General features: G+C 36.2%; 7 protein-coding genes across 9 annotated transcripts; all 7 read left to right on the forward strand.

The window, feature by feature from the left end:
• Positions 1-311: 311 nt before the first annotated feature.
• LOC105646130 (Mitochondrial transcription termination factor family protein) lies at positions 312-4,599 on the forward strand. The gene is made up of 7 exons (XM_012231911.4): positions 312-965; positions 1,511-1,648; positions 1,739-1,981; positions 2,145-2,258; positions 2,665-2,847; positions 3,129-3,346; positions 4,032-4,599. The coding sequence occupies exons 1-7, from the start codon at positions 402-404 to the stop codon at positions 4,369-4,371; spliced, it is 1,800 nt and encodes a 599-aa protein (XP_012087301.1). The 5' UTR covers positions 312-401; the 3' UTR covers positions 4,372-4,599.
• A 526-nt stretch (positions 4,600-5,125) lies between these two features.
• On the forward strand, positions 5,126-6,716 carry LOC105646129 (uncharacterized). Its single transcript, XM_012231910.3, has 4 exons — positions 5,126-5,232; positions 5,596-5,724; positions 5,820-5,920; positions 6,003-6,716. Exons 2-4 carry the CDS (start codon positions 5,627-5,629, stop codon positions 6,473-6,475), a joined length of 672 nt encoding a protein of 223 aa, XP_012087300.1. The 5' UTR covers positions 5,126-5,232; positions 5,596-5,626; the 3' UTR covers positions 6,476-6,716.
• Positions 6,717-7,065: 349 nt separating this feature from the next.
• LOC105646131 (FT-interacting protein 3) lies at positions 7,066-9,697 on the forward strand. The gene is made up of 2 exons (XM_012231912.4): positions 7,066-7,229; positions 7,333-9,697. Exon 2 carries the CDS (start codon positions 7,344-7,346, stop codon positions 9,645-9,647), a length of 2,304 nt encoding a protein of 767 aa, XP_012087302.1. The 5' UTR covers positions 7,066-7,229; positions 7,333-7,343; the 3' UTR covers positions 9,648-9,697.
• A 565-nt stretch (positions 9,698-10,262) lies between these two features.
• On the forward strand, positions 10,263-12,340 carry DELTA-VPE (delta vacuolar processing enzyme). The gene is made up of 8 exons (XM_089726810.1): positions 10,263-10,459; positions 10,538-10,702; positions 10,794-10,950; positions 11,049-11,334; positions 11,444-11,492; positions 11,579-11,803; positions 11,889-12,095; positions 12,167-12,340. The coding sequence occupies exons 1-8, from the start codon at positions 10,265-10,267 to the stop codon at positions 12,338-12,340; spliced, it is 1,458 nt and encodes a 485-aa protein (XP_089582936.1). The 5' UTR covers positions 10,263-10,264.
• A 1,122-nt stretch (positions 12,341-13,462) lies between these two features.
• On the forward strand, positions 13,463-20,294 carry LOC105646133 (pyrophosphate-energized membrane proton pump 2). The gene is made up of 15 exons (XM_012231913.4): positions 13,463-13,676; positions 14,292-14,619; positions 15,005-15,208; positions 15,589-15,740; positions 15,816-15,963; positions 16,039-16,171; positions 16,314-16,486; positions 16,562-16,682; positions 16,990-17,177; positions 17,381-17,818; positions 17,935-18,099; positions 18,189-18,344; positions 18,576-18,687; positions 19,201-19,420; positions 19,875-20,294. The coding sequence occupies exons 2-15, from the start codon at positions 14,521-14,523 to the stop codon at positions 19,972-19,974; spliced, it is 2,409 nt and encodes an 802-aa protein (XP_012087303.1). The 5' UTR covers positions 13,463-13,676; positions 14,292-14,520; the 3' UTR covers positions 19,975-20,294.
• A 619-nt stretch (positions 20,295-20,913) lies between these two features.
• On the forward strand, positions 20,914-21,568 carry LOC105646134 (ribosomal protein-like protein). The gene has a single exon (XM_012231914.4). The coding sequence runs from the start codon at positions 21,043-21,045 to the stop codon at positions 21,466-21,468; it is 426 nt and encodes a 141-aa protein (XP_012087304.1). The 5' UTR covers positions 20,914-21,042; the 3' UTR covers positions 21,469-21,568.
• A 139-nt stretch (positions 21,569-21,707) lies between these two features.
• Positions 21,708-27,668, forward strand: LOC105646135 (Tetratricopeptide repeat (TPR)-like superfamily protein). 3 transcript variants are annotated; one of them, XR_002285765.3, is made up of 15 exons: positions 21,708-22,389; positions 22,464-22,516; positions 22,629-22,666; positions 22,783-22,867; positions 23,673-23,778; positions 23,874-23,944; positions 24,133-24,202; positions 24,569-24,631; positions 24,780-24,851; positions 24,944-25,045; positions 25,619-25,693; positions 26,457-26,571; positions 26,635-26,751; positions 27,031-27,087; positions 27,190-27,668. XR_002285765.3 is itself a non-coding variant. In XM_012231915.4 (15 exons), exons 1-15 carry the CDS (start codon positions 22,270-22,272, stop codon positions 27,247-27,249), a joined length of 1,188 nt encoding a protein of 395 aa, XP_012087305.1. In that variant the 5' UTR covers positions 22,180-22,269; the 3' UTR covers positions 27,250-27,668. The 3 variants fall into 3 exon arrangements, 2 of the variants coding, with proteins under 2 accessions (XP_037493514.1, XP_012087305.1); XM_012231915.4 differs by having other exon boundaries at positions 22,180-22,389; positions 26,457-26,555; XM_037637586.2 differs by lacking the exon at positions 25,619-25,693 and having other exon boundaries at positions 22,165-22,389; positions 26,457-26,555.
• The last annotated feature ends 1 nt before the right edge of the window (position 27,669 follows it).

The raw sequence follows: 27,669 nt of genomic DNA on the forward strand, positions 1-27,669 counted from the left end.
ATATATGCTCGTAAAAGATGGTAAATCTTGGCCAGATTAAGATGAGTTCGGTGAAATTATATTGTTGAATGTTAGAGAGTGCAGAATTTTGGAGAAGAGTGACGAGAGAATAAACAGGAAGAAATGGGAGACAATGGACATTTTATTTATTTATTTATTTTTAAATTTAACAGCAACATATGGAAATATTTGCAGAAAGACAAAATAGATATAAAGAGATAAAATATATCTTAAAAAAATAATTTATTTAAAAAAATAGAGAAAAAGAGTAACTAATTTTGCATAAGCCGACAAGTTTATAATTTTCCCTTAATTTTATTTTGTTTTGCCCCAAAAGTAATTGAACTCCCTTCTAAGGGTTTAAGCAGGTAGCAGGAGAAGCTAGGGTTTTAGCCGAATGCATGTCACTTTACTTCTCCACGATGACCACCAAATTCCTCTCAGTTCCGACTAATTTACTATTCTCATCCGCCAACACTCGCTACCTTCCTCAATTCCACTCTCTGCTCTTTTTCCCCCACAAATTTCCCTCCTTTCTACTCCATCAAAGAACTCAATTCCTCATTAACCGATTCCCCAAATGCCAAAACCCCGCCAACCAATCACCATCCACAGCTCGAGATCTACTGTCAGACGATACCCGAGAAGCTATTTCCCAGTTCCTTCAAGAATTTGGAATCTCCACCGAGGATTCCAGTTCCATTGCTTCAAACTGTCCCAAATATGCTAAGATGCTTTTTGACAGCGTCAAAGATTTGGAGGAGTTGAATGCTTGGAAAAGTACTATTGCTGATGGAAGGGAATTTGGTGTTTTGGGGTTTCAGGAGAAATTGGTTTACATGGCCAAGGAGAAAGGTGATAACGGTAAGGTTGCTTTTCTGGAGAGTCTTGGGTTGAGTTTGTCTTCGGCAATGAACGTTGCTCGATACGTCTCTAGCGAGTCACTACTGGGTCTCATTCACAAGGTTCGCCTTCAGACTTTCTACGGACATTTTTGAGTTTGTTGAAAATAACTTTCAGAATTTGTGTATTATGAGTCACATTTTTAACAAATTTTTTATTTTTTAGCTTTAATTGATTAGTGATTGAACCACTGCGTTACGTGAGAAGAAGAAAATCGCTAGTAGTAGAGAGCAAATTACGAATTCTAATAAAAATGAGATGCTTGCTTTTGTAGTTATTCTTGGTATCTCAGTGAAGGGGGAAAATTATTGCTCTATCGTGTATGTGATTTGCTTGCTGTGAGATTAGATTTCCAATTGTTTCTATTCAAATATGATTATACTTTGACATCTTTGTGTTTAATGGTTTATAAGATTTCACTGAAATTTATGAAGTAGAACGATCATTTGGTTCTGTTGAATCATATTTATAATCTTTAAGCTCTTGAGAAATATAAATTATTTATGGCATGATCGAGGAGTAAGCAAATGCTACTTAGTCTCGATGGCAAATTTAGTCTTTATATTTATTGTCTGGAGTAGTTTCTTATTTTACATTTGGCTTTTAGGTTAAGTATATGAAGGGAGTATTTTTTTCTGGCAGTGATTATAAAGGCCTCATTGGAAAAAATGCTCGACGAATGATGATGCACTTATCTATTCCTGTTGATGAGGATTTGCAACAGACCTTGTCCCTATTTGAAAAGGTTTTGTGCCTTTGACTTCATTGGATTTTGCATCTTTTTTTGGAAAATCTTCTTCACATTGTAAAATGAGCTCCTGGTTATGTGGTGTAGATTGAGGCAAGGCGTGGAGGTTTAAATATGCTTGGTTCCTTTGATGCTTCTTTTCATTATTTAGTTGAATCATTTCCACATATTCTTGTCTTACCATTAGACTCACACTTGAAGCCTTTAGTGGAATTTCTCGAAAGTGTTGGAGTCCCCAAAGAACATATAGGTAGCATATTCCTATTGTTTCCACCTATCATCTTATGTGACATCAAGAGCATTAAAAGAAAAGTTCTGGTTCTTGAGAAGGTAAGTTCTCCAATAAGAAAAAACTCCTTTTATGTTTATGTGTTTTGTTTTTTAAATTTTTCGGTGTATGATGGGGAAAGAATTTTATTAGGTGGATTCTATTCTCCTTTGATGATTTCTTCCCTGCCTGTGATATAAGCATTTATTATGCATTGTCTTTCAGCTTGGTGCAGTTGGTGAAGATTTTGGTAAAATATTACAAAAATATCCATGGATTCTCTCAACAGGTATTCAAGATAATTACAAGGAGATCATTTCTTTCTGTAACATGGAGAAGGTAAATTACTCCACTATGCTATCGTTAAATCCTCACTAACAACATTGCTTGGGTATATTCATTACCAGGGGTTTATCTCTTATCTTATGTAAAACTACAGTTTGCTTTCTAAAGATAAATGAAGATAACATGTCTATGAGTAATGTGGTATTACCTCCTTCTGAGGTAAATGAAATGAAAGAAAAAGTAATACTAAACTGATTTGGCATGTGTTTTTCTTCACTACAATTTTAAGAGTATGATTATAGTTACTTTACAAGTTTTAACAGGCTAACAAGCATCTTTCACTCTGCATGCATGCACCTGACCTTGTGCAGATTTTAAATCTGATGTAAATGTTCTTACTCTGTTAATAGAGGGGAGCTTCACGTTTCTTTTTTTTTATTATTTTTTTAATATATATCAGGTGGCAAAAAAGAGCTTTGACAAAGCTATAAGAAGCTGGCCTCATCTGTTGGGTTGTTCAACTAGTAAGCTGAAGGTGATGCTGGAACAGTTTGAAGCATTAGGCGTTAAAGACAAGAAGTTGGGACAGGTTATTGCTAAAAGTCCTCAGTTACTGCTAAGGAAACCTGAAGCGTTCATCCGGGTACATGGTTGCTAGTTTTTGACAATGTATATATTTGTAAATTTGTGCAGGTGTTGTTGACTTGTGTGCATCTTTTATTGAATTGATAGCTATTCTAGAGGATCTGGTTCTTGATTTGTTGTTGGATATCTAGGATGGATGGCTCATTTTTACCTTCCATAACTTTTTAATATGCACTACAAGATCCTGTTGAATCTTTCTAATCCCTACTGGAATTAAAACATTGATTGGCATAATCTTTCTCAAGTATGATATAAGATGGCTATTACTGTAATGTGCAGGTGGTTTCATTTTTAAAAGATCTAGGATTTGATGAGGAAAGTGTGGGAAAGATACTTGTTCGCTGTCCTGAGATTTTTGGTCTGAGCATAGAGAAAACAGTACGGAGAAAAGTTGAATTCCTCATTTCTATTGGTGTTTCTGAAGAACATCTGCCTCGCATTATTAAAAAGTACCCAGAGGTTCTTGTGTCTGATGTCAACAGAACGTTACTTCCTAGGTAATGTATTCTGTTTTGGTCCAATATATTGCTTTATCGGTTCTCTTTATTTTAAAATGTTGATATTTGTAACAAATATGGTTGAAATGTGGTCAGAGGCTCATATTCTGAAGGAGTGAAATGTTTGATTCTTTCTTTGTGAAGTAGTTTTTACCTTAGTCTAGTTCTTGTAAGTTAGATAATACTAGACCTCACGTCGAGAACAAGATCCGCTTATACTCAATTTACTGCAAGAACTAGCATTAGACTTCATGTGAACGTATCCAATGGGATTTCTGGTTCTCAGATGAGGGATTTGTTTCCCTGCAAGCCTTATGTTAAGAGAATTTAACTTTCTACTACAATCACATTCACATTCACATTCGGTGATAAAATTGGATTGAGCAATGGAGAGCATTGTTGAATTATAGTGACTTCCTTCCATTAACATGGTTTAATACTTGAACTTTGGTGTGAAAAACTAGATGTCTCTCTCATCTACAAGGTAGAGAGGCGGAGGTTGGTTTATAGGTTCATCATTTTATTATCTAAATTTGTTATCGTCTCTGTAGCTCAAGTTTCAGTATGCAGGTCAGAATTTCCATCAAATGCATGCTGATTTTATTTACATTTGTTATCGTCTCTGAACCTAGATTTCCATCAAATGCTTTCGTCCTGATTTTATTTCTGATATTTAAAATGTCAGGATGAAATACTTGATGGAGGTGGGACTGTCAAGGAAGGACATTGCGTTCATGGTCCGCAGATTCTCCCCTTTACTAGGTTACAGCATCAATAAGGTCTTGAGACCGAAGTATGAATTCCTGGTGAATACAATGGAGAAAACAGTGGAAGACATAGTGGATTATCCAAGGTACTTTAGTTATTCATTGGAAAAGAAGATAAGGCCCAGATTCTGGGTGCTCAAGGGAAGGAATATTGAATGCAGCTTACAGGATATGCTTGATAAAAACGATGAGGAATTCGCTGCCAAGTTTATGGATGATGGGAGAATGCATGCTATCCAATCTCCTTCGCATCAATGAACTGTACAGTAGTTGTACCATACTAGCAGCGCCTCCCTGTAAATAGAAACACCACAATAGGTAATAGTTCAACCGATGAATGTCAGATTTGTTTTTAGTCTACTAAAATTATAGAACTTTGCTTAAGGAGTTTTTGAGTAATTGATTTGTTGATAAATAACTATTTTGATGTGGGTTATTGTTCTTCCGAAGAAGTGAGTGAATGAATCTATAATTCTTTTCCCTTTCTCCCAGCTCTAGATTATGTTCTCTTCTTGGATTTTATTCTCCATCAATGAAAAATGGATTTCCACAGGATCCGTCAATATCAACTCTAATTTTTTTATATTTCTCCGACTGCCCCCTTAAAAACTTTACGTTTTGAATCGAGATGGAAACGCTTCATGCTTTAACAAGAAAGGAAGAAAGAAAGGTCGGGATTCCATTTGATACGACAAAATTGACGCAGAAAATTGCCGGTGAAAATTGGGAAGAAGACAAAGTAAAAGAAACAGAGTGGCTTTCATTAGAGTTAATTAATTGCCTGAAAAATTAATTATGGGCTCACCTATATACCAGACTAACTATGAGAAAAGTATTTATGATCAAAAAAAAAAAAAAAAAAGAAAGTTTTTATTGATTTTGTGTACAAAATTTTATTTTAGGTATACAATAAATACAAGTGAAAATTCAAGGTTAGTTGGGTGGGCTGAATATGGGCCACGCCTCTCAATCAAGCGCAGAAGAAACTTTTTTTTTCTTTTTTTTTACAGTTTTTAAATCCCTTGACCGTTAATGAAATGCCCTTTCTGCCTCTACTCTCTCTCCTCTGTATCATTTCTCCAACTGTGGATTCCCTTCCTTGCTTTTATCCCTTTTCAGGTTATCAAGCAATTGATCTAATTAGTCATTTCGCTTTTTTATACTTCTTCTCGGAAAATTTTGAAGATAAGCACTGTCCGGTTTGCTCTGTACATACCTATCTATGTGCGGTTATTGCAACTGGCTGTGATTTGTATGCAATTTGGACGTAAACCTAAATTCAAAAGCAAGTCACTTCCACGAACACGTTGATTTAGAGTTCGAAATTTTTTTTTTAAATATGGAGGTTCATATAATTATGCTGGCAATTTCCCACTAAATTTGTCATTATTAACATACCTATTTAACATTGTTCTCTTTCAAACTTATTATGATTTCTTGTGGAGCATAAGAGGGACTGAATGTGGTTTTTCCTTTTTTAAGGAAAAAAAAATTGAAAGGAGCGTGGTTAGGAATGGGAACTGTGATTAGTAAAGCTGCAAATGAGATTGGAGGTGTCCTTGGCAATGCGTTTGCTTCTCCTTTCAAAACTATTCTTGAAGCATCATGCGAGTAAATATGCTCTCTTCTGATAAATTAATTAATATATTGTCCTCAACTGAACTATACTAGTATAATATATATTTCTGGTTGTGGTGTATCTGCAGGGAAATTTGTGCAGGGCCGTGGGATGTAATCTGTTTTATCGAGCATTTGTGCGTCTCCAATCTACTGAAGTTGTTGATGATCTTGGGCCTCTGCTACATAAGTAATATGATTGTTTTATTCCATATTTCCCCTTTCCGTCGCATCAGATTCTGATATCCTTTTTTTTCATCTCTATGGCACAGCTTTAATGTTCTTGTACCTGTTGTTCCAACTGGGGATTTGCCAATGCATAGGAAGAAGCCTTTGTAACATGTGTTGGGCTGCATGTGAGACCTACTGCCTTTCGTTACAATACATATGCTGTTTTCTGTGGCACAAATTAAAGAACACAAAGCGTGTGCGTCGGAGGCGTTTTCGAGACATTGAAAGAGGAGGCTACACTTCAACCTCTGAAAACGGCTATTCTCATAATTACGATCACCACCACCACCATCATCTAAGTGTTGGTACGAAGCGCAAGTCAACACGGGAAGGAAGAAAGTTTCCGATGCAGAGGTCTCGCCGCCGCCATCATGTCAGGTTGACGACTAGGGAAGTCTCTCTTCATGTTAAGGGTGGATCGCGAAGGCCAAGGAATTCCAGGCGGCTGGAATTAGTTAGACTGAAAAATCATCCAAGAAATGTTGCAACTTTCAAGAGGAGACGCATCAGGTGATCACGCAAGTAAAAGTTTTGGTTTTGGCAGAATTTAAACCAGAAAAAAGGGAGAATTTTTTTAGGCAGAATTTTCTATGCTTGTAAATATGCTGCATCAATGGAAACTCGGAGCAGTAGCTCTTTAATTCCCTTCCATTTTCATAAAGGATTTGCCCTTGGCATCGAGAGAGGATCCTGTATCCTAGACATTTACTTTTTCATATCTGTATTGCATATGAGATATGATTGGTTTTCTAGAATTTGGATTTCATTAATTTCTTGTCAATGTATTAAATAGCAATATATTCATTGTTCAAATTAAATCTTCCAACAATTTTTTTTTTTTTAAAGTCAAAATTTTGATGCGGCTGATTCCAAATAATCAACTTACTATTCAGTAATATTCATTAATGCGCAAATCATTTACTTGAAAACGGTCGTGATAGCAAGAGCTAAGAGTAAATGGAGCATTTATTTCCTATTAGACATTACCTCGATTCTTCCATTTTCAAAGAAAATTCCCTATTTAGCTGATTCTTCTCTTTCAAACACTGAGAAGGGCCAGAACACAAGGCTTCTATCTGTATCTGCAGTTGAGAGGTAAGCAAGCTCTGTTTGTCTTGGTTGGTTTGTTCTTTGGTACTTCAGTATTACCTTTACATTGAAACCAAAGACGTATGCTTAAACTCAAAATCTTTGATACTTTATTTTCTCATTTTTTTTCCTTTCAGATTTCGCATACTCAAAGTTCTCAGCCTTCAAACACTTCAAAGGTTTGTACTTCTTTTATATATCTATGTTAGTTCTTCGCAGCTAGATGGTGGTTTATAGTTGTATGGGCATCTGAGTCTAGTCGTTTTTGTTCAATTGTTGCAGTTTTGAGCAATATGCCGCCAAAGGAGAAACCAAAAGCAGACTTCTCCCTCAAGGAGACAACACCTGATATTGGCAGAGCAGGCAATGATAAGCTGACACTTGTAGAACAACGACAGTTTTTGTACATCAGAATTGTGAGAGCAAAGGATCTGCTTCCTGGAAATAACCCTTTTGTTGAGCTGAGGATTGGAAAGCATAAAGGAACAACATCACATGTTGACAACACTGCCAATCCCGAATGGAACCAAGTTTTTGCTTTCACAAAGGATGGGCTTCAAAGCAGGGTTGTTGAAATCTTGGTCAGAGATAAAGAATTTGTGAATGATGAGCTTATAGGTTGCATTTCATTTGATATAGCAGACATTCCCACACGCCTTCCCCCGGATAGTCCATTAGCACCACAGTGGTACAGATTAGAGGATGGCAATGGGGTGAAGATTGTGGGAGAATTGATGTTGGCTGTTTGGATAGGGAATCAAGCGGATGATGCATTTTCTACTGCTTGGCATTCTGATGCTGCAACTGTTGGTTGTGAAAGTGTATCCAACACGCGTTCTAAGATATATCTTTCCCCACGACTCTGGTATCTTAGAATCAATGTGATTGGAGCACAAGATTTGGTGCCTTCTGATAAGAATAGGAAACCTGAAGTTTACGTGAAGGCTATTCTTGGGAACGTAGCTTTGAGGAGTAGAGTTTCATCAGATAAGAGTGTCAATCCTAGTTGGAATGAGGAGTTGATATTTGTTGCAGCAGAGCCATTTGATGATCCTTTGATTTTGAGCGTGCAATGTAAGATAGGAGGTAATAATAAAGAGGAATGCCTAGGAAGGTGTGTGATTAATCTGCAGAACGTGGATAAGAGGCTAATGCCTCCACCTATTGCTGATAAGTGGATCAATCTTGAAAGGCATAGTAATGTCCGTGATAGAGATGATGAAGATGATAAGAAGGATGTGAAATATGCAAGCAGAATTCACTTAAGGGTGTTTTTGGATGGTTTGTATCATGTTTTTGATGAACCTACATACTACTGCAGTGATCTAAGGGCAACATCACCAAAACTATGGCCAGATAAAATAGGGATATTGGAGCTGGGGATCTTGAAAGCTGAAGGGTTGCTTCCTATGAAATCCAAGGATGGGCGTGGAACCACAGATGCTTATTGTGTAGCCAAATACGGCCACAAGTGGGTCCGGACGACAACTATTGTTGACAGTTTGGCTCCAAAATGGAATGAGCAATACTATTGGGATGTTTATGATCCCTGTACAGTTATTACAATTGGAGTTTTTGATAACTGTCATTTAACAGCAGGGGACAAGAAGACAAAAGATCCAAGAATTGGCAAAGTAAGGATTCGGCTATCTACTATTGAAACTGATAGGATTTACACACATTCGTACCCGCTTATAATCCTGCAGCCTAATGGGTTGAAGAAGATGGGGGAACTTCATTTGGCAGTGAAATTTAGGTGTATGTCTTTGGCTAATCTGTTGCATACATACACACAGCCTTTGCTTCCAAGAATGCATTACATGAACCCGCTATCTGTCTACCAGCTCGATAGTTTAAGGCACCAAGCTACTTATCTAGTCTGTCTAAGGCTTGGACGTGCGGATCCACCTCTAAGGAATGAGGTTGTGGAGTATATGCTGGATACAGGAGCTAACACGTGGAGCCTTAGAAGAGGAAAAGCAAACTGTGAGAGAGTTATGGCATGCTTGAGTGGCATTTTTGGAGTTTTGAAATGGTTTGATAGCATATGCCAATGGAAGAATCCAATGGCAACAATTACGACTTATGTTATTTTTCTTGTTATGGTTCTGTCTCCGCGACTAATACTGCCTGCATTATTTTTTAGTGTTTTTATGATTGGAGTTTGGAGCTACCCAAAGAGATCTAGACATCCTCCACACATGGATACAAAACTCTCTCATGCTGAAACTGCAGATCCTGATGAATTAGACGAAGAGATGGATACATTTCCAACGTCGAAGCAAGGTCAGGTTCTAAAGGCAAGGTATGATAGACTGAGAAGTATAGCAGGGAGGTTGATGATAATGATAGGCGACTTGGCAACTCAGATGGAGAGGGTGCATTCACTGGTGAGCTGGAGGGATCCCAGAGCTACTTTTATGTTTATGGTATTGTGTGTGATAAGTGGGTGTGCGGTTTATTTGTGTCCTTTCAGGTATTTGGTTATTGGTATGGCATTTTATGTGATGAGGCATCCAAAGATGCGTGCGCCTCTTCCTTCCCTGCCTCAAAACTTCCTTAGGAGGCTTCCTGCCAAAACGGACACCATCTTGTAATTGTGTTCTTCATCTTATTCTGACTGAAATAAAGCCCATCATTTTTGTTTTATTTTCTTATGGACTTGCAATAACATTGACAATTTGGCGACCTTCTTAGACTAAAAGTATTTGTTACTACTATTATTGAACCATGAAAGCTAAAACATAAAAGAATCTTCAATTAACTGCTCATTCATTAATTTTAATCGAGTCAGTCACGTTTATGGTCATCGTCAAAATTCGGGTTGTTGATGGGCCAAAAATCCATAAAAAATTCATGTGCTTCATGCGTTTATCTTTTGACCTTACAGGTAAAGTCCGTCTAAAATGCAGGACACTCTGCTGATCCAACACTAAAATATGTGCGTTATAACTAGCCAGCCTAATCAACTTACCATGTATTTGTGTAAAAACAAATAACTTACCATGTTCAACTCTTAAGCTTAAAACAGGTCAAAACACAGCTGTATTACTATACTCGTTTCAATTTGTAAATGGTAACGATAAATATTTTAGCATAAGATAAATATAAATAAGCTTCTTTTGCTGCCGCTCAGTTACAAAATTAATCTTCGAGAACATAACTAATGTGCTGGTAGGTTCAGGGTGTCCGCTAGCTAGTAGTGCAAATGAGAATGGTTTCGGACAGTAGACATGGCAGCCTCCCTTTTTTTCTTTTTATTGCATTCTTATGTTGGGATCTTGTTCAAAGTCAGAAACTGATTACTGTGAGAGACACTTCCAAGGTTACGGAATTCATCCATGAAAAAGGAAAACGATGGGCAGTTTTGGTTGCTGGGTCCAGAGGTTACGATAATTATAGGCATCAGGTAATTAACTATCTGATTAACTATTTATTGGAGAACTCAAATGACAGTATTTGTGTATAATTAATATTAATTGCTCAGGCCGATGTATGCCATGCATATCAAATTCTGAGGAAAGGAGGATTGAAAGATGAGAACATCATAGTTTTCATGTACGATGACATTGCTTTTAACATTAATAATCCCAGGCCCGGCATCATCATCAACAGACCCGATGGCCATGATGTTTACCATGGAGTTCCCAAGGTTCATTTTCTCTCTTTTTTTTTTAGGAAAAAAAAAGAAAAAAAGAAAATTAATCCCAGCCACACTTATGTATGTGGATCTTCTTAATCAGGATTACACTGGAGACAACTGCACCGTTGAGAATTTTTTTGCTGTACTTCTGGGCAACAAAACTGCTCTCAATGGAGGTAGTGGCAAAGTCGTGGACAGTGCTCCTCAGGACCATATTTTCATATATTACGCTGACCATGGTAGTCCAGGTGTAATCGGTGAGTCTCTAAATATATATATATATATATATATAATTAATTTTTTGGATTACTAATTAAAATTAGAAAAATGTATGCAAGTAAGATCTGCACTGTAGGTATGCCTTCTGGTGAGGACCTATATGCCAGAGACCTCATAGAGGTGTTGAAAAAGAAGCATAACTCGAGAACATATAGAAGCATGGTGTTCTACCTTGAAGCTTGTGAGTCTGGGAGCATGTTTGAAGGACTGCTTGAAAGCAATTTAAACATATATGCGGTTACTGCTGCTAATGCAGTAGAGGATAGTTGGGGAATATATTGTCCTGGTCGGTATCCTTATCCTCCCTCTGAATATGATACCTGCTTGGGAGACTTGTTTAGTATTTCTTGGATGGAGGACAGGTTCTTTAGTTTAGTTTTCTATATATGGTCCTATTCGTTTTCCTTTTTAGTTTCCTGTTAAAAATTCAGAATTACTAAAACTCTTCTTCATTCACTTGTATATATACAGTGACCTGCATGATTTGCGCAAGGAAACCCTTCAGAAGCAATATCAAGTGGTACCCATCTCATATAATAGGAAAAATAAAACTTTATTAATTTGTATTCTTTTGTACTCAATCTCATATGATTACTGAATTCTTAGGTTCGAAGAAGGACAGCAGTTGATAACTTTGATAGCTCTCATGTTACTCAATATGGAGATATGAAACTGAGTGAAGATCCAGTGTTTGTTTACATGGGCACAAACCCTGCCAATGAAAATTATACTCTCACTAAGAATACTTCTTCTTCATCATCATCATCTTCATCTTCAACCTCACAAGTTGTTAATCAACGTGATGCAAGTCTTCTTTATTTTTGGCATAAGGTTTTGCTTTGCATTCTCCTTTTATACATTGCCATCAATGGATTACTTGGGAAGAAAATAAAAATGTATCGTTTTACCTCAACAGTATCAGAAAGCCCCTCCGGGATCTAACGACAAGGCGGAAGCACGAAAGAAGCTTGACAGTATAATTTCACATAGAAGGCGTGTGGACATTACTATGAACAAGATTGCAGAAATTTTATTCGGTCAGGAAAAGGCATCACAGCTGTTTAAGCAGTTCAGACGTTCAGGACAGCCTCTTGTGGATGATTGGAATTGCCTAAAATTGCTTGTAAGTAATTATTTAATATGAATGTGAAATTGAAATGGTCATAAAGAGTTCTATTAATCTTTTTTCTGCAGGTGAAGGCTTATGAGAAACAGTGTGGACGTTTATCTTGGTATGGGAGGAAGTACACAAGAGCCATTGCCAACATGTGCAACGCTGGAGTCGAGGTGGAGGAAATGACAGAGGCATCAACCCATGCTTGCTTTCTGGATAACACTTCTGCTTTCCATGATGAATTAGACAAATAATTTTACTATATTAAACATATATATATATATATATATATATATATATATATATATAGAAAATGATGAGGAATTATTATTTTCCTTTACATAGTTATTTTCTACCATTGTCTTTGGGAAACAAAATAAATTTATTTTCCTTTTAAGGACAAGATTTTACAGGGAAAAAAATATTATAATTGAAATTAACAATTATATATCATTTATTTTAGAAGGATGAAATGTGATTCTAATCATTTTATGATATTTAAGTAATTTAATAAAATAAGTGAAATATTTATTTTTCTCTCCAATTGAAGAGATTCAAAAACATGCAGATATTTATTTTTTTTTTCTCCAAATGAAGAGATTCAAAAACATGCAGACTAGGGAGAAAATACATGAATATTGTCCCTCCGTTAAAAAATAATAATAATAATAAAACTCTCATTGAAACAAAGAATAAAATAGAAAATAATTATTCTATTATTTGGATTGTAAAATCAAAGTAATAATGATAATTTCGTAGTTTGAACTCTTAACTTAGTAAGTAAATTTTGTATGGATTAATTTTTTTCAAAAATAATAATAAAAAAGGTTAAATTTTTTGTACTTGCTTTCATTTTTTTAATATGTCAAATTTTTTGGTGGGGTTTGGTTATCAAAATTCAATTTTTCGATAGAAAATACTTTATTAAGAAAATAAAATTCCAAAAAAGTGTTATTAGAAAATTGAATTAATTATTTGGATGACAATAAGAGTTTTCCGTATCAATCTAATTTTTCCACCACTTAGAAAATTTACTGCAATATAATAATTTTAATTTTTGTTGTAAAAAAATAATTATTTGTTTTTACATATATGAGGACGAAAAAAAAAGTATTTCAATTGAAAAAAAATAATTAATAATAATTTATTGCTATGGACTGGCACTAAAGGATTTTCATGAATTAATATCTCTTTTCGCGACAACATGTAAAGCTTATTTCCTATTTTGCTGCTATGGAAAAAGAAAAGAGAAAAGAAAATTGATGGATTACATGGCAAAATATAATTGGTAAGGCTAACGTGCTGAATAACACGTGGATCTTTGGAATGGAATCAATCAGCATATCCATAACTTTCTAACTCTCCCTGTAAAATTAACCAAAAAGGAAAATTGGAAATTCTCACTATTTTGTTTTCTCTCTTAAAAAAAAAAAAAAATCAATTATTTTGTTTTTTCTTTTCTCTCTCTGTGAATTCTGCAAATTTGCAGAGAACAAAGAGAGGGAAACTAGAGCAAGAGAGCCATCAAACGCAACGCGTAGCAGCCTTCTGTTAATGGCAGCTTCAGCACTCTTCGTCATTCCTTGAAAGGTACTCTGTTTCTATGCATTTACATTTTTTCTGCGTCCTGTTTATACATAGATCTTCTTTCTCCTCTCGTTCTATCTGATTGAGATCGAAGTTTGCATTTGTGAATTTGTAGGTTTTGTTTAAGATTTTTATCTATTAGAATGCCTATTCGCTTTTGAATCTCATTTCTGTTTGTTTAGATCTTAGGGTTTTACGGTCCACTAGTGTGTTTCTTTTTATTTATTTATTTATTATTCTTTTGACAATTACGTTCTGTTTCGTTGCTGAGCAAGTGTGTTGATGGAGAGGAAAATGCTACTAATAGGATGAAATTTAATGTTTACAATTGCAAACGGTTTCTGTTTCAATTGAATCTACTGATTTATATCGTTGAACATCAACTGTTCTCTATTCAGTGCTACGTGCTATATTGATTCGTGTCTTTTGGATCGTAAATGCATATTTCAAAAGTGGCTGCTCTTCAAGCCGAACATAATTCCTAAGTTGTTTCTATGAACTAAAATGGCGGTTTTTACTGAACAAATATTTCGAATTATCCCTTTCAATCATATGTGCGACAGTGGCAACTGCTGTATACAGTTTGTATTTATTGGAGTTCATCTATTGATATTTTAGGACGCCAAATTGCTGTTGAAGCCAGAACGTCTATATTTGCTCCACATTTGGTCTGCAGCTCATCAGAAGAATTTGGTGATTTCTTATATCTTCTGAACTGAAACACTAATCTTTCACCGGACAACTCAGATCATTCAAAATTCAACAACCCAGTTCAGGGGGCGATCCGCCCCAAGGCAACGACTACAGCCCTTTTCTTGTAGCCCGAAGGGTGAATTCCTCCCATACAATGATGATAGATGATGATGTTGAGGGTGGTAGTTTGGGGCCTTACCAAGAGAGACCGAGGATTTTCCCCAATATGCGGAGTAAACCTTATACTCCAGCTGTGAGTAACTAATGTTTTCCCTCTCTTTTTTATTATTTCAAGATATGTATTTATTTACTTGTGAAACAAATTATGTTAAATATGGGGCCACGACTGTGTATGCACTAGGATGGTAATATTTATTTTAGTTTTCAGCTTCTTTTTTTTTTTTGACAACTTTAGACAATGGTGGCATTGCATGGACATCTTACATCCATCTGTGTACTTATAGCATCTTTGGAGCTGCCAATATATCATTGGCAGCGATAAAGTAAGCAAGCCTGAACATGAGAAGATAATCCTGTTCATGTCAATTAAGCAGAAACTTTTAAACTCTTGCGTAACATTTCTCTTTCTGTTATGAAACCACCTCTTGCATGGACTAACTTGATTTTTCTTTGTCCAGATTGTTCGAGTTTTGATGGGAATAAATGTTCGTTTCCTTTTTATACTTTTGCTATTGGGTTTAGGAGCAATCTTTTACATTGGAGCCAGCACTTCTCCAATAATTGTTTTTGTCTTTACTATCTGTATCATCAGCTTCCTTTTCTCACTCTATCTTACTAAGTGGGTACTATCAAAGGATGAGGGACCTCCAGAAATGGCTCAGGTAAATCATCTTTAATGTATTTTTCCCTACCACATCAATCCTTGTATTCTTTGTAGAAGTTATTTATTCTAGATTGAATGAATACTACTTTGTTGCATTTTTATTCGTCATAGCTTGGAAGCATATCTAGGCACACTTTGAAATGTGGATGAGTAGTACTTCAGTGTTTATCTGTATGTACCATCCAGTCCAGTTTAGGTGGCAAGTTAATTAGTTTTAGGTTATTTTATGTATGATTTAATTCTGATATCATATTTGAGCCATATGCTTCTTGTTAATGGTTTTATTATTTTTAAAAAATTGAATAATCTTGGGGGACAAGTTTAACAATTTTTAGACTTGCTGGATTCTTGTCCTGAGCTTATTATCTTACTTTCTAGATATCAGATGCAATCCGTGATGGAGCTGAAGGTTTCTTCAGAACACAGTATGGAACTATCTCAAAGATGGCAATGTTGCTAGCCATGGTGATCCTGTGCATATATTTGTTCCGCAGTTCAACTCCTCAACAAGAATCTTCTGGCCTTGGGAGGTTATTTCATGTCTGAATTAGCAATAGTATAAAGCACATGCTTTAGTCTCTAAATTTTTTATTTTGTTCATGCAGGTCAACATCTGCATATATCACTGTCGCTTCATTCCTTTTGGGAGCTTTATGTTCAGGTATAGCAGGTTATGTTGGGATGTGGGTGTCAGTTCGTGCTAATGTTAGAGTTTCTAGTGCTGCAAGAAGGTCGGCTAGAGAGGCATTGCAGGTTGTCCCTTATATGGTCCACTTTCTTCTTACCAATTTGAGAATCATGTTGTAACCAGAAAAAAATAATGTGCAGATAGCTGTACGTGCTGGTGGCTTCTCTGCCATTGTGGTTGTTGGTATGGCTGTAATTGGTATAGCCATCCTTTATGCTGCATTTTATGTTTGGTTGGAAGTTGATTCTCCTGGTTCAATGAAGGTTACTGACTGTATGTAACAGCTTCCCTTCTTCCTCACTGCATATGTTTTTTAATTTAGCCATTTTGGATGGTGTTTGGCAGCATTCTTAACCTTTTCTTTCTTTTAGTTGCATCTTTTAATTTTGTTGATTTTCGTGTTTTTCTTTTCTAGTGCCTCTTCTCCTTGTGGGATATGGCTTTGGAGCTTCTTTTGTTGCTCTGTTTGCTCAGTTGGGTGGTGGAATATATACAAAAGCAGCTGATGTTGGGGCTGACCTTGTTGGGAAAGTAGAGCAGGGAATACCTGAAGATGATCCTAGAAATCCTGCAGTGATTGCTGATTTGGTGTGTACCCCTCTTTTTTTGTATTATGGCTTGTAGAAATGGTGCATTTAATAACCAATTTTTTGCTTTGAAAAGGTTGGAGACAATGTGGGTGATTGTGCTGCTCGAGGTGCTGATCTTTTTGAAAGTATTGCTGCTGAAATAATCAGTGCTATGATACTTGGGGGAACAATGGCTCAGCGCTGCAAAATTGAGGGCAAGTATCTATACTAGTATTTGTACCATTTTCCCATAAGTCTATGGCAATTTGGAAGATTATGACACACCTTACATGGTGCTGCTATGAGTAATCCTGAGGATTGTCATATGATAGTCTAATAATGTTTACGTCACTGTTGTACTGAACTAGGAGTAGCATGGCATAAAAGAATGTTTTTGTAATTGACATTCTCAATTATCTGTTCTTTATGATGAATTTACCTACTGTAAATCAGTTTACATTTTTTTAACAGTAAGGTCATCTGTATTCTTTAGTGGACTCACTGATGTCCCTTTTCTTGCAGATCCTTCTGGCTTCATCTTGTTTCCTCTTGTTATACATTCTTTTGACCTAGTTATATCTTCAGTTGGAATACTTTCAATTAGGAGTACTCGTGATTCTAGTGTGAAGTCTCCTATAGAGGATCCAATGGCAATCCTTCAGAAAGGATACTCCATTACTATAGTTTTGGCAGTTCTTACATTTGGTGCGGTAATGTCTTCTAGAATCGAAACATTTACTGATTATTGCTACTGCAGTTTTATTGCTTTATTCCTTAATATTCTTCTTTTAATGTACTATCTCTGAGGCTTCTGTCGGAAATTAATCAAGTGTTAACAGCCAGCAGTTTTCTGTTTGATGTGTTTTGCTACTAACATACGGTTTTGCTTGTATTATGCATATGGTTTTTGCAGTCTACCCGTTGGATGCTTCACACAGAACAAGCTCCTTCAGCATGGTTTAACTTTGCCTTGTGTGGATTGGTTGGCATCATTACAGCATATGCTTTTGTATGGATCACAAAATACTACACCGACTACAAGCATGAGCCCGTCCGCACATTAGCTCTTGCTAGCTCCACTGGTCATGGGACTAATATAATTGCTGGTGTGAGTTTGGGCCTGGAAGCAACAGCTCTTCCTGTTCTTGTCATTAGTATATCCATTGTTTCAGCTTTTTGGCTGGGCCACACATCTGGTCTGGTGGATGAATCTGGAAAGCCAACTGGTGGGTTGTTTGGTACAGCTGTGGCGACAATGGGAATGCTGAGTACTGCTGCCTATGTTCTTACAATGGATATGTTTGGACCTATTGCTGACAATGCTGGTGGAATTGTGGAGATGAGTCAGCAGGTAACAGTTCATCATCATTTTCTTTGTTAAATATGTTGATCTAGCTAGGGATGACAGATTGTTCTTTCTTTCTTCCTTACTTTGTCCAATATGTCTTATAACTGTATTTTATACAGCCAGAAAGTGTTCGTGAGATAACCGATGTTCTTGATGCGGTTGGAAACACCACAAAAGCTACAACCAAAGGTTTTGCCATTGGATCTGCAGCACTTGCATCATTCCTTCTATTTAGTGCTTATATGGATGAGGTTGCTGCATTTGCTCGTGAACCTTTCAAGCAGGTAAACTTTATGCATTTTAATCTAATTATTTCTTATCTTCAATACTTCAGCAACTTTATCTTACTTCCATACTTTCAATTCACTTCCAGGTTGATATTGCCATCCCTGAGGTTTTTGTTGGTGGATTGTTGGGTTCAATGCTTATTTTCTTATTCAGTGCATGGGCCTGCTCAGCAGTTGGCCGAACTGCTCAGGAGGTTGTTAATGAAGTAAGAAGGCAATTTATTGAGAGGCCAGGCATCATGGTGAGCATCTGTTGCAGGAGGAATTATTGAATGCATCCAATGCACATGAAAAGGAGAGTACTTTCCTTACACAATCATGGAGGATCTACAAATTAAAATTTATTTGTTGATCCCATATGATTGTGAGAGGAGAAACCAGATGATAAAACCAAGTGCATTGCAGAATATCACCTGTTCTCTTACTGTTTTCTTTCTACACTGATGCCATGCAATTTTTGAATGTACTGTTAGGACTACAAGGAGAAACCTGATTACGGTCGCTGTGTTGCAATTGTGGCATCTGCATCATTGAGGGAGATGATAAAACCTGGTGCTTTGGCTATCATATCACCTATAGTTATTGGTGGGTTAATCATATGAATTTTATTTTATTTTCTTGTTTTTTTTTAATACTTAAATATATCTTATAAGAGCTTATGTTAGTTGTTGGTTTGAAGGTGATAGAGGATTATGTTATTGTATATTGGTTATTTACTTATGATTATTATTTTTGGAAAATAATTGGTAAAAGCTGCTGAAGTTGAAGCAGCTTGTATGTTTAACACAGGGAATATTGCTTTCATCAATATATATGATTTATGAATCCATCGAGTTTAATGCGATCATTTGTAGAAAAATTCTCTTTTTTTTTTAAATCATTAGAAGATACAATTAAATATAGGATTATAATGCATTACTATTAAGTCCATCATCACCAGTTTATGATTGATATTGGAAGCCAATCAGAAGTCCATCCAACTTGATGGACATATTACTTTGATTTTTCTTCCTTTCATTTCTTGAGTATGTTATACCTCAGTCATGCTTTTTACTAGGTCAAGAATCTTTTAGTGAATTTGCTGTCTTTTGCTTGCAGGTTTCTTGTTCAGGATTTTGGGGTACTATACGGGACATCCTCTGCTTGGGGCTAAAGTTGTGGCTGCCATGCTGATGTTTGGAACTGTTTCAGGCATTCTAATGGCTCTTTTCCTTAATACTGCGGGTGGGGCATGGGATAATGCAAAGAAGTATATTGAGACAGGGGCTCTTGGAGGCAAGGGGAGCGAGTGCCATAAAGCAGCAGTTACAGGAGATACGTAAGTATTGCCATTGCCTGGTGTTGTGTGAACATTTGGCAGTACTTCTTTTGGTCCTTGAAGAGCACACAGGAAGTAATTTTACTGGCAAGAGTAGAATCTGAAATAGAGTTATAATATGAGAGAAAGGAGTTAGAACTGGAACAACCTTTTTAGGAGAGACGAATGATTCTTTAGTCTGATCTTAACAAAGGTCAAGGGTTATTTGGGACCTTAAACCATTCATTCCTGCACTCTATGCATGAGTTTAATCAGTTCATGGAGATTAAGATACTAAACCCTTGTGCATTTTAGATGAATCCTTAGGGGAATCTATGTGAAGCAAGCAAACACTATGAAAGTAGCTATGATTTATCTTGTATGGCTATTTTCACTAATTTTTGAAAATGATGAGCTGTTAATAGTTTCTCTAATTGTTTATTACTACTTTCTGAATCCTTTGAGATTATTGCAGTGTAGGAGACCCGTTCAAAGATACAGCTGGACCTTCGCTTCATGTCCTCATAAAAATGTTAGCAACGATCACGCTAGTCATGGCTCCTGTGTTTCTGTGAAGAGTTGTTCATATCTACTGCGGTTGAATGAGAGTATACAGCACCCAAAAGTCGTCGGATTTTTAGATTTTTTTTTTTTTTTTTTTTTTTTTTGCAAATATACTACAGATAGGTATTTGATGTACATCAGGGGTGCCTCACTGGCAGTGTTACTGAACTTGCCTGTTTCTGGAACCAAATAAGAGACGCTAGTGAGACTGCTTAAGTTTAAATGCTTAATTGTTGATACAATTTATATTTTTTGACTAGCGTACTCGCGCCTACTGAGCATTATTGAGACAGCTGATGGAATTTGGAAAAGGTCCTGGTCCTTTTTTTTATATTTTTAGTTTTTTGCTGTTGGTGGATGACGTGCTTTGTTTTGTTTTGGCTAAATACGCAAATGTATACCTATGCTTTAAAAAAAATCTTATGGCACCACTTGTATTTGATTCCATAGAAATTTCAACCTATAAACTTGCACGCACTTAATACTTCAAATTATAAAATTTTTCTATTAAAAATTTCTAACTAACAAAATGTGATCAAATAAAATTTTTCTATTAAAAATTTCTAACTCACAAAATGTGATCAATTAGACAATTAGTAAACTTTAGATGCACCACAGTTTCTTTGGAAAGTTTGAGAAACTACAATTTTTCTTTTTTTTGTATAATACATGGGTATAAAAAAATATACATATTGCCGGTTTGTTCTTATTCTAGCTTCTATACCTTGTAAAAATGAAAACAGTCTATCGTCCGCTGATATGCTCTAAGCAGTGTAAACAATATGATGTTTCTGGTGGGAAGAGGGAGTGGCAGAGCAGAATAAGCTTGTACGGTTCTGTGTTAAAGGGAAAGAAGTTTCAATTTGACAAGCCCAAAGTTACGCGAAGGCCCAAGGGCCCAAACCAAACTCTCTCATCTCTCTCTCTCTAATAAAGCTAAAATAGCAACCGAAAATGAGACAACATATGATGTGCGGCTATGCGCTCTTGCCTCGCCAACATATTTGGAATTAGGTTTTCTTCAAAATCCCAAACCCTACAAAAACCCATTTTTTTGCTTGATTTTGATTGAACATCAAATGGAACAACCGTCAATCCCAATTGGTACCCCATCGAAGGACAAACCCTCCAGGAAGAAGCCCCCAACCCCTCAAGAACTCATATCCCATTACCAATCTCAAGGCCTCGACTCTCAAGAAGCATCCGTCAAGGTCATTGAAGATCTCCAGAATGTCCTCTTCAAGGTTATCTCTGCTAATAATAAGAACAAGAAGGACAAATTCATGGCTGAGGCATCAAGAAAAGTCGATGTGGTTAACAACAGAGTCGCTCTTCTCGACATGAAGCTGGACTCGAAGCCTGGGTATGTTGAGACTTTCGCTATTGGTATTGCTTCTGGAGCTGCTTTCAGAGGAATTGAATGTGTCTGGCCTCATGTTGTTGGCGGTATTTCCCAGATTTGGGCTGCTGCTAGGAGTGTCACTAAGCCTCCTCATTCTTCTTGATTAAATGAATGTATTTTTCTTTTCTAAAACGAATGGAATTGGGTGCTCCTGAATTGTTTAAGGACTTTTTTCTGATAATGATGTGTTGTTCAGATGCTAATCTTTCAAGATTTTTTGGTGTTTAAAATAATAGTTTCTGATGGTAAGAATACTTTTCCGGCATAAAAACTCTTATCTGGGGAATAATCAAATTCAGTTGTAGTTTGAAGTTTGGCGACCAATGGCTAGAATTTTAAGGAAATGGATAACAAATTTTGATATTTGAAAGTTGGATTAAAGGCTATCACTTCACGTGGTTTGGATCATGTATTACAAACAAATATCTGAAATTCACCAGAAAGTCAGTCTTTTATCCGCTGATAGAGAAAATCGAAAAAGCATAGACATTTTGGAGAACCAGGACAGAAGGGCATTGGAGTTGGCTTTATTATCATCAAGTTGATCTTGGAAGAGTAGCACTTCGACTTGCAGGATTCCATGGATGGGAGATCATCTCTATATCAATTCAACACTTTTGTGATATTTGATTATCCAAAATTTCTAGTGAATTTGACTATTTGAGGTCGTACTCATACAGACGAATTTTGTATTTCAAAGTAAATAAATAAAATATAAAATTTGGCCATTCCCTCGCTTATATATACAAACCCGCGCACCCTGGACCCATGACCCGACCCATCTAGCACTGACGTCAGACGAAAAGGAAACATAAATGATAAACCCCCGAGAACGAACCTTATCCAGATAAATCGATGATTTATAGAATAAAATTAAAAATCATAACTTTGAGGGGAAAAATAGATGTCGATAACAACTATAGCCAGTAATAGCAGCACTAGCTTTCCCCGATTCCGGGTTCAATGCGCTGATTCTAAGCCCAGGCGTGGTTTTGGCGCCAAAAATGACCCCAACAACAACAAGGTACCCCTCTGCTTCTTTACATTATTTGATTCGTCATTTTTTCCAAGTTCAATGCTTGATTTTCAATTATTCAGACGAAGAAAGTTACTGCCTCGAGGGAGGAGAAGGGCATGGCATTGCAACAAAGGTATGCCTTCCCTGAGATTTTGGTATTATTCCCCAAGAATTTGCTGTTGTTCTCGTTTTTAGAGCAGTTTAGGGCTTTCTAACAACTCTTTCGCTGTCGTTTCGTGGTGCAGGAAATCGACTTCTAGACAATCTGGCCCTTCACCTACTCGTAAGTAGATAATTAGGACGACTTTTCTGCTTCTAAATTCTCTGGACCATGTAGTAGGAGCCCTTTAAGTATGTAGAGGTGTTGGTGCATTTATATAGCGTCAATTTTCCTTGTAGAGGCACCTGGTTTAAGTTTTCGTATTGATGGAAAGCCTAAATCCATGGACCTTGAGTTTGAGGAACGTTTGGAAGCAGTTAGAAGGTACATTTCACACCATTACACAATAGTGAAAGGCATGCTTACTCAAACCGTGCCCATCGACTGACATTTTTATTGCCTCGTACTTGTTAAAATAACTGTTATTTTTTAGTATTGCATGTCAACCTATAAAAGGAAGCGACTCCTTAATGAGTTTTCCTCACTAGTAACAGTTCAATTCGTTGGTATCATTCAGCTTTTTCAGCATTATCCCACTATCATATAAATAATTATCTCAATGCATTTAATCTCTATCCTAGCACACAGCATCACAGGGATGTCTTGGTCACTGAGCAATGTTCTTACTGTTTGTTTTCATGTTTTATTTTAATACAATTTTACTTACCTATTTCGATGCATATAGAATGCCTAAATGCTTTCAGATTCTGCAACGCCAAAGTTCTTGTTTAATGCAGTTGCCAGTTGTGTGTTTGAAATTTCATAAATAGTTAGGTACCTATATTGTGTTTGCAGTTCTAGTAAATAAACACATTGAATTGGGGTATTACTATTTGCTGAGGCCAAAGTCCTGAGGTTCTTACTATACTAAATAAAACGCTTATAAACATATTATGTTGCTTCATGTAATTATTCTGGTTCAGTACTTTTGTTGTTGCCTATTTTATATTGTCTAAAGCTACAATTCTATTTTGATATTGAGTACTTTTCATATGAAATTTGGTCACTTGATAATAATTTCAGGTTAGTTTTTTCATTAAGCGACAACAGTTGATTGGTGAGTTTTGCTTCCTTTTCGTCATTTTTGCAGTTCTTTTCGCTGAGGATCATTCCTTCTGTAACTACTCAGGTCAGCACTTGAACAAAAAAAGGCAGATGAAATTAAAGAATTTGGACCAATTGACTATGACGCACCAGTTGAATCTGATAAGAAGACAATTGGACTTGGCACTAAGGTAAATGTCATTCTTTGTGCATTTCCAAAGAAATACATGCACACTGTCTTCTTCATCTATACTGCATGACTAATTCGATTTCTGATATAGAATAGATTGGGGTAGGAGTAGCTGTTCTGGTCTTTGGTCTAGTTTTTGCTCTTGGGGACTTTCTTCCTTCTGGAAGGTATGTTAAAGTGCTTAAGAAGTTTTCATTATTCTTTCATTCTTCATAAGACTTCACTCATTTTGTGCATTTCCTGCCAAGATTGCTTGATCTATGAGTTATCTCTCATAATATTTTGTGTGCATATTAATATGTTGTTCCTTTCTGTAAAACATCTTTTCATCATTGCACTGTCATTTGCTTTCCAGTGATAGTCCCCCTGAAGAAGCTGCTACAGTTGACAAAAAGTTATCAAAAGAGGAGAAAGCTATTCTTCTGGTACTGTGGAACTACTAATCTCACCTAGTTAAGCTAGAATTTATTTGGTGGATTTTAGTACTTGGATTATTATTTGGCATATGCCTTTTTACCAAGTACATCCTTTTCTGTTGTACTTTTGCTTCTTTCTTATATGCAGCATTTTGTTTTAATCAAAGAAAGGAGGATTAAATTGCATGCACATATCATCTTCTAAAGGAAGAAGGTTTTCTACAATTTCTAGATAATCTACACCAATCTAATGGTGGCCATCTGCTAGACATAGAAATATTTATTTGTTGTCAACCAGTTATTTATTGTCATTGCTTTGTGTTTCTATGGGATTTAAGAAATATCGTAACACCTTTACTTTCTTTCATGTGGCAGACTCAGTTGAAACAGTACGAGACAACACTAGCTGTCTCTCCTAAAGATCCTGTTGCACTTGAAGTGAGGCTTTTGTGCTTTTTCCTCGTAATAGGGAACAGATGATTTTCTATTTTATGTACAAATAACCAAGATGAAGAAATAATTCTCTCGTTTTCTTTCTGTTCCTTTGTGCCCATATTTTTTGAAATTCATTCAAGAGGTCTTGCAGGGAGCTGCAGTAACCTTATCAGAATTGGGAAAGTATACTCAGGCTGCCTCTTTGCTTCAGGACTTGGCAAAGGTTTACAGTCTCCAATATGCGTTGCACAAGCCTCATTTTCTCAACTTTTATTCTTTTGAAAATTAACTGATTCACTCAACTGAAATTTCCAGGAGAAACCTAATGACCCTGATGTTTTTCGTTTGCTTGGAGAAGTTAAATATGAACTCAAAGATTATGAGGGAAGCGCTAATGCATACAGGAGTTCTGCAATGGTCAGTGGTTATATATGCATGTGCCAGACATGATACTCTGGCTAGCATAAATTACTTTACTTGTGTGATAGTACAAATAATGTCAATAAATTTTTAATTTAACTTTGGTTGGATGGGCTACCCAATGGGTGCAAGCTTCAGCGCTTGAGGAAAGCCTGCTTTATTTCATAGTTAGTTCTGAAACAAGATCACAAAAAAAAAAAAAAAAAAAAAAAAAAAAAAAAAAAAAAAAAAAAAAAAAAAAAAATCTGGTGACAGTACGCATTCATGCTTGTAGTCACTGAAGAGCGAACTGCTTATCCTTCAAGTTTACTTGAATGGACTCTTCCTCAAACACAGTGCTGCATTCATCCTGCATCACTCTTTTTCTCGACTACATAGAGTATCAACAATCTCCTATGGCACGTGGTATCTACATGATGTGCTATTCTTGTTCTATGACCAAGTGGTACCATACTACATTGTAGCAACTTAATGTAGGAAACTAGGATTATTATCATTCACTTTCTACAGTTGATATTTACCTGCCTTTGTTGTATGTTCACTAAATAATTAGATTTTATGACATATTAGGTCTCCAAAGAAGCCAATTTTGAAGTTCTGCGTGGTCTTACCAATGCATTGCTTGCCGCTAAGAAACCCGATGAGGTATGGGGTCAAGCTCATAGATGGGATTCTGAATGGGTTTCTGCTGTCTTTGGTTTTTCTGCAGATACTCTGCTACTAATGCACTCCAAAAGGAGAAAGGAAGACTGATGCCTAATCTAAATTCGAGCATGAAAAATCTCAATTATGTAGTTGAATATAGTGTTTTATATATTTGGTACATAATTGGTTTTTTACCTGCATTCTTTTTGCTCCAACATGAACTTGCCCCAAATGTTGGACCTATGGGGCTAACTTCGACTACTTTACCATTGGCCACTTTCAGTTTCTTGATGATGTACAATTTCTTGGCAATTTTTCATCAGTGTGCACACATAAGTCCTCTTGCACAAGGCTTGCTTGCAGTTTCTCTCATCTTACATAGTTATAGAACCTTACTAGGGTGGTGGACACTTATTACATTTAATAGATGTGCTGCTTTTAAGAGGGTTTCATGGGAGCTCCACCCCTGCAGTTGTATATTACCTGAATCCATGATTGAAGGCAGCTATATAGATATTCAGAAACCAAATGGTGTTTGGTTTATCTCCTTTGTGGATTTTAAAAGAAAATTATTGATGGATCCAAATAGTCTGCTTACATGATGTATTTCTGTAGTTATTTGAACTGCAATTATATGCTTGGCACAAATAACGAAAGCAACAATATAGTATTTAGTTTGTTTGTGTATTGTCTTACTGGATTGCAAAGATAAATATCCTGGACCTTCAGAATTACTAACTCCTTTTCTTTTCCTTTCATGAAGGCTGTTCAGGTCCTACTTACTTCTCGCGAACGCCTTAATTCCAAAAAACCAAGTAATATGGATGTTAAAGGTGATATAGAGGTGGTGGACCCTGTTCAAGTGAGTTGCCCTCTTGGTAAGATTTTTCTTTCAAAATATCTTCTTGTTTACATGATTTTAAAATGAAATTAATTTTCAGGTGGACTTGCTTCTGGGAAAGGCATATTCAGATTGGGGACATGTGAGTGATGCTGTATCTGTTTATGATCAGCTCATCTCTAGCCACCCTACTGACTTTCGGGGTTACCTAGCTAAGGTTAGAGTTGATTTTGTTTTTAACGCGTTGAGTTAACCAATTGGATAATTGGCATGGGCCGGAAAAAGGTGTATTCTGGAGAAGAAAGCTTCAGATGATTACATTTCTGCATTAAGCAAATACTTGAAGATGATTGGAAAGTAGAGGGATCCAAATCTCCCACATAATACCAAAAACCACATTTGGTACACTTGTAGGAGACCATTAACAGTGGTGTAATGACTAGAAGTTTTATTTCTGATACTTTTATATAAATTTATTTTTCTGATGCTTCTGCAGGGGATAATATTGAAAGAAAATGGTAATGTTGGGGATGCAGAAAGGATGTTTATACAAGTGAGTATATACCTGCTGCATATTTTGTATTGCAGTACGAACTGTTTGCTTATTTTATGATTTGAAATAAGGTTAGCTAAGGCCATTGCTGGTTATATCCAGGCTCGGTTTTTTGCACCAGAGAAGGCAAAGGCTCTTGTAGATCGTTATGCGAGAAGATGATGAAAATTATTTACTTTATTCTCCCATCTAAAAGCATCATTTGTAGATTAAAGTCTGGCCACTGTTCAATTCTGAAAAAGCTAGCAAGAATGAGAAATTAGTGCGACCATGGCCTCTTATCCAAGCTGTTTTCATCTTACAATACAAGGTCACTGGAGGAGGTTCTTTAGAAATTGTCAAAATTAAGATTATAACCTTACCTTTTTCGATAATTTTTTTTTTGACACCATTTAGGAAAGTTGCAGTGTCTTTCAAAATAAATTTCTTTCAGGAATATATAAATCATTCCGTGTAAAGTTTTAAATCACTTTGCAATTAGATCTAAATTTCATATTAAGCAACTATGTATGTATGAATTACTATCTTAGTTTGATTATTATTTTTTTTTTTTTAATCCATATTGAGAGTTTTGACCTTAAT

Source organism: Jatropha curcas, chromosome 10 (genome assembly GCF_041381405.1).
Source record: "Jatropha curcas cultivar XTBG-Jc1 chromosome 10, XTBG_Jcur_1.0, whole genome shotgun sequence".
In the NCBI taxonomy this organism is placed as follows: domain Eukaryota; kingdom Viridiplantae; phylum Streptophyta; class Magnoliopsida; order Malpighiales; family Euphorbiaceae; genus Jatropha; species Jatropha curcas.

What these genes read in the sequence shown, in the direction of transcription:
- LOC105646130 (XM_012231911.4), top strand. Translation starts at nt 402, where the DNA reads ATGTCACTTTACTTCTCCACGATGACCACCAAATTCCTCTCAGTTCCG. An exon ending in TACTGGGTCTCATTCACAAG is followed by an intron (nt 966 to 1,510) that starts GTTCGCCTTCAG and finishes TTTGGCTTTTAG; the next exon opens with GTTAAGTATATGAAGGGAGT. An exon ending in AACCTGAAGCGTTCATCCGG is followed by an intron (nt 2,848 to 3,128) that starts GTACATGGTTGC and finishes TGTAATGTGCAG; the next exon opens with GTGGTTTCATTTTTAAAAGA.
- LOC105646129 (XM_012231910.3), top strand. Translation starts at nt 5,627, where the DNA reads ATGGGAACTGTGATTAGTAAAGCTGCAAATGAGATTGGAGGTGTCCTT. An exon ending in ATTCTTGAAGCATCATGCGA is followed by an intron (nt 5,725 to 5,819) that starts GTAAATATGCTC and finishes GTGTATCTGCAG; the next exon opens with GGAAATTTGTGCAGGGCCGT. An exon ending in CTTGGGCCTCTGCTACATAA is followed by an intron (nt 5,921 to 6,002) that starts GTAATATGATTG and finishes TCTATGGCACAG; the next exon opens with CTTTAATGTTCTTGTACCTG.
- LOC105646135 (XM_012231915.4), top strand. Translation starts at nt 22,270, where the DNA reads ATGTCGATAACAACTATAGCCAGTAATAGCAGCACTAGCTTTCCCCGA. An exon ending in ATGACCCCAACAACAACAAG is followed by an intron (nt 22,390 to 22,463) that starts GTACCCCTCTGC and finishes TCAATTATTCAG; the next exon opens with ACGAAGAAAGTTACTGCCTC. An exon ending in GGCATGGCATTGCAACAAAG is followed by an intron (nt 22,517 to 22,628) that starts GTATGCCTTCCC and finishes TTCGTGGTGCAG; the next exon opens with GAAATCGACTTCTAGACAAT.
- DELTA-VPE (XM_089726810.1), top strand. Translation starts at nt 10,265, where the DNA reads ATGGTTTCGGACAGTAGACATGGCAGCCTCCCTTTTTTTCTTTTTATT. An exon ending in TGGTAGTCCAGGTGTAATCG is followed by an intron (nt 10,951 to 11,048) that starts GTGAGTCTCTAA and finishes TCTGCACTGTAG; the next exon opens with GTATGCCTTCTGGTGAGGAC. An exon ending in TTCAGAAGCAATATCAAGTG is followed by an intron (nt 11,493 to 11,578) that starts GTACCCATCTCA and finishes CTGAATTCTTAG; the next exon opens with GTTCGAAGAAGGACAGCAGT.
- LOC105646133 (XM_012231913.4), top strand. Translation starts at nt 14,521, where the DNA reads ATGATGATAGATGATGATGTTGAGGGTGGTAGTTTGGGGCCTTACCAA. An exon ending in GAATCTTCTGGCCTTGGGAG is followed by an intron (nt 15,741 to 15,815) that starts GTTATTTCATGT and finishes TTGTTCATGCAG; the next exon opens with GTCAACATCTGCATATATCA. An exon ending in CGGCTAGAGAGGCATTGCAG is followed by an intron (nt 15,964 to 16,038) that starts GTTGTCCCTTAT and finishes AATAATGTGCAG; the next exon opens with ATAGCTGTACGTGCTGGTGG.
- LOC105646131 (XM_012231912.4), top strand. Translation starts at nt 7,344, where the DNA reads ATGCCGCCAAAGGAGAAACCAAAAGCAGACTTCTCCCTCAAGGAGACA.
- LOC105646134 (XM_012231914.4), top strand. Translation starts at nt 21,043, where the DNA reads ATGGAACAACCGTCAATCCCAATTGGTACCCCATCGAAGGACAAACCC.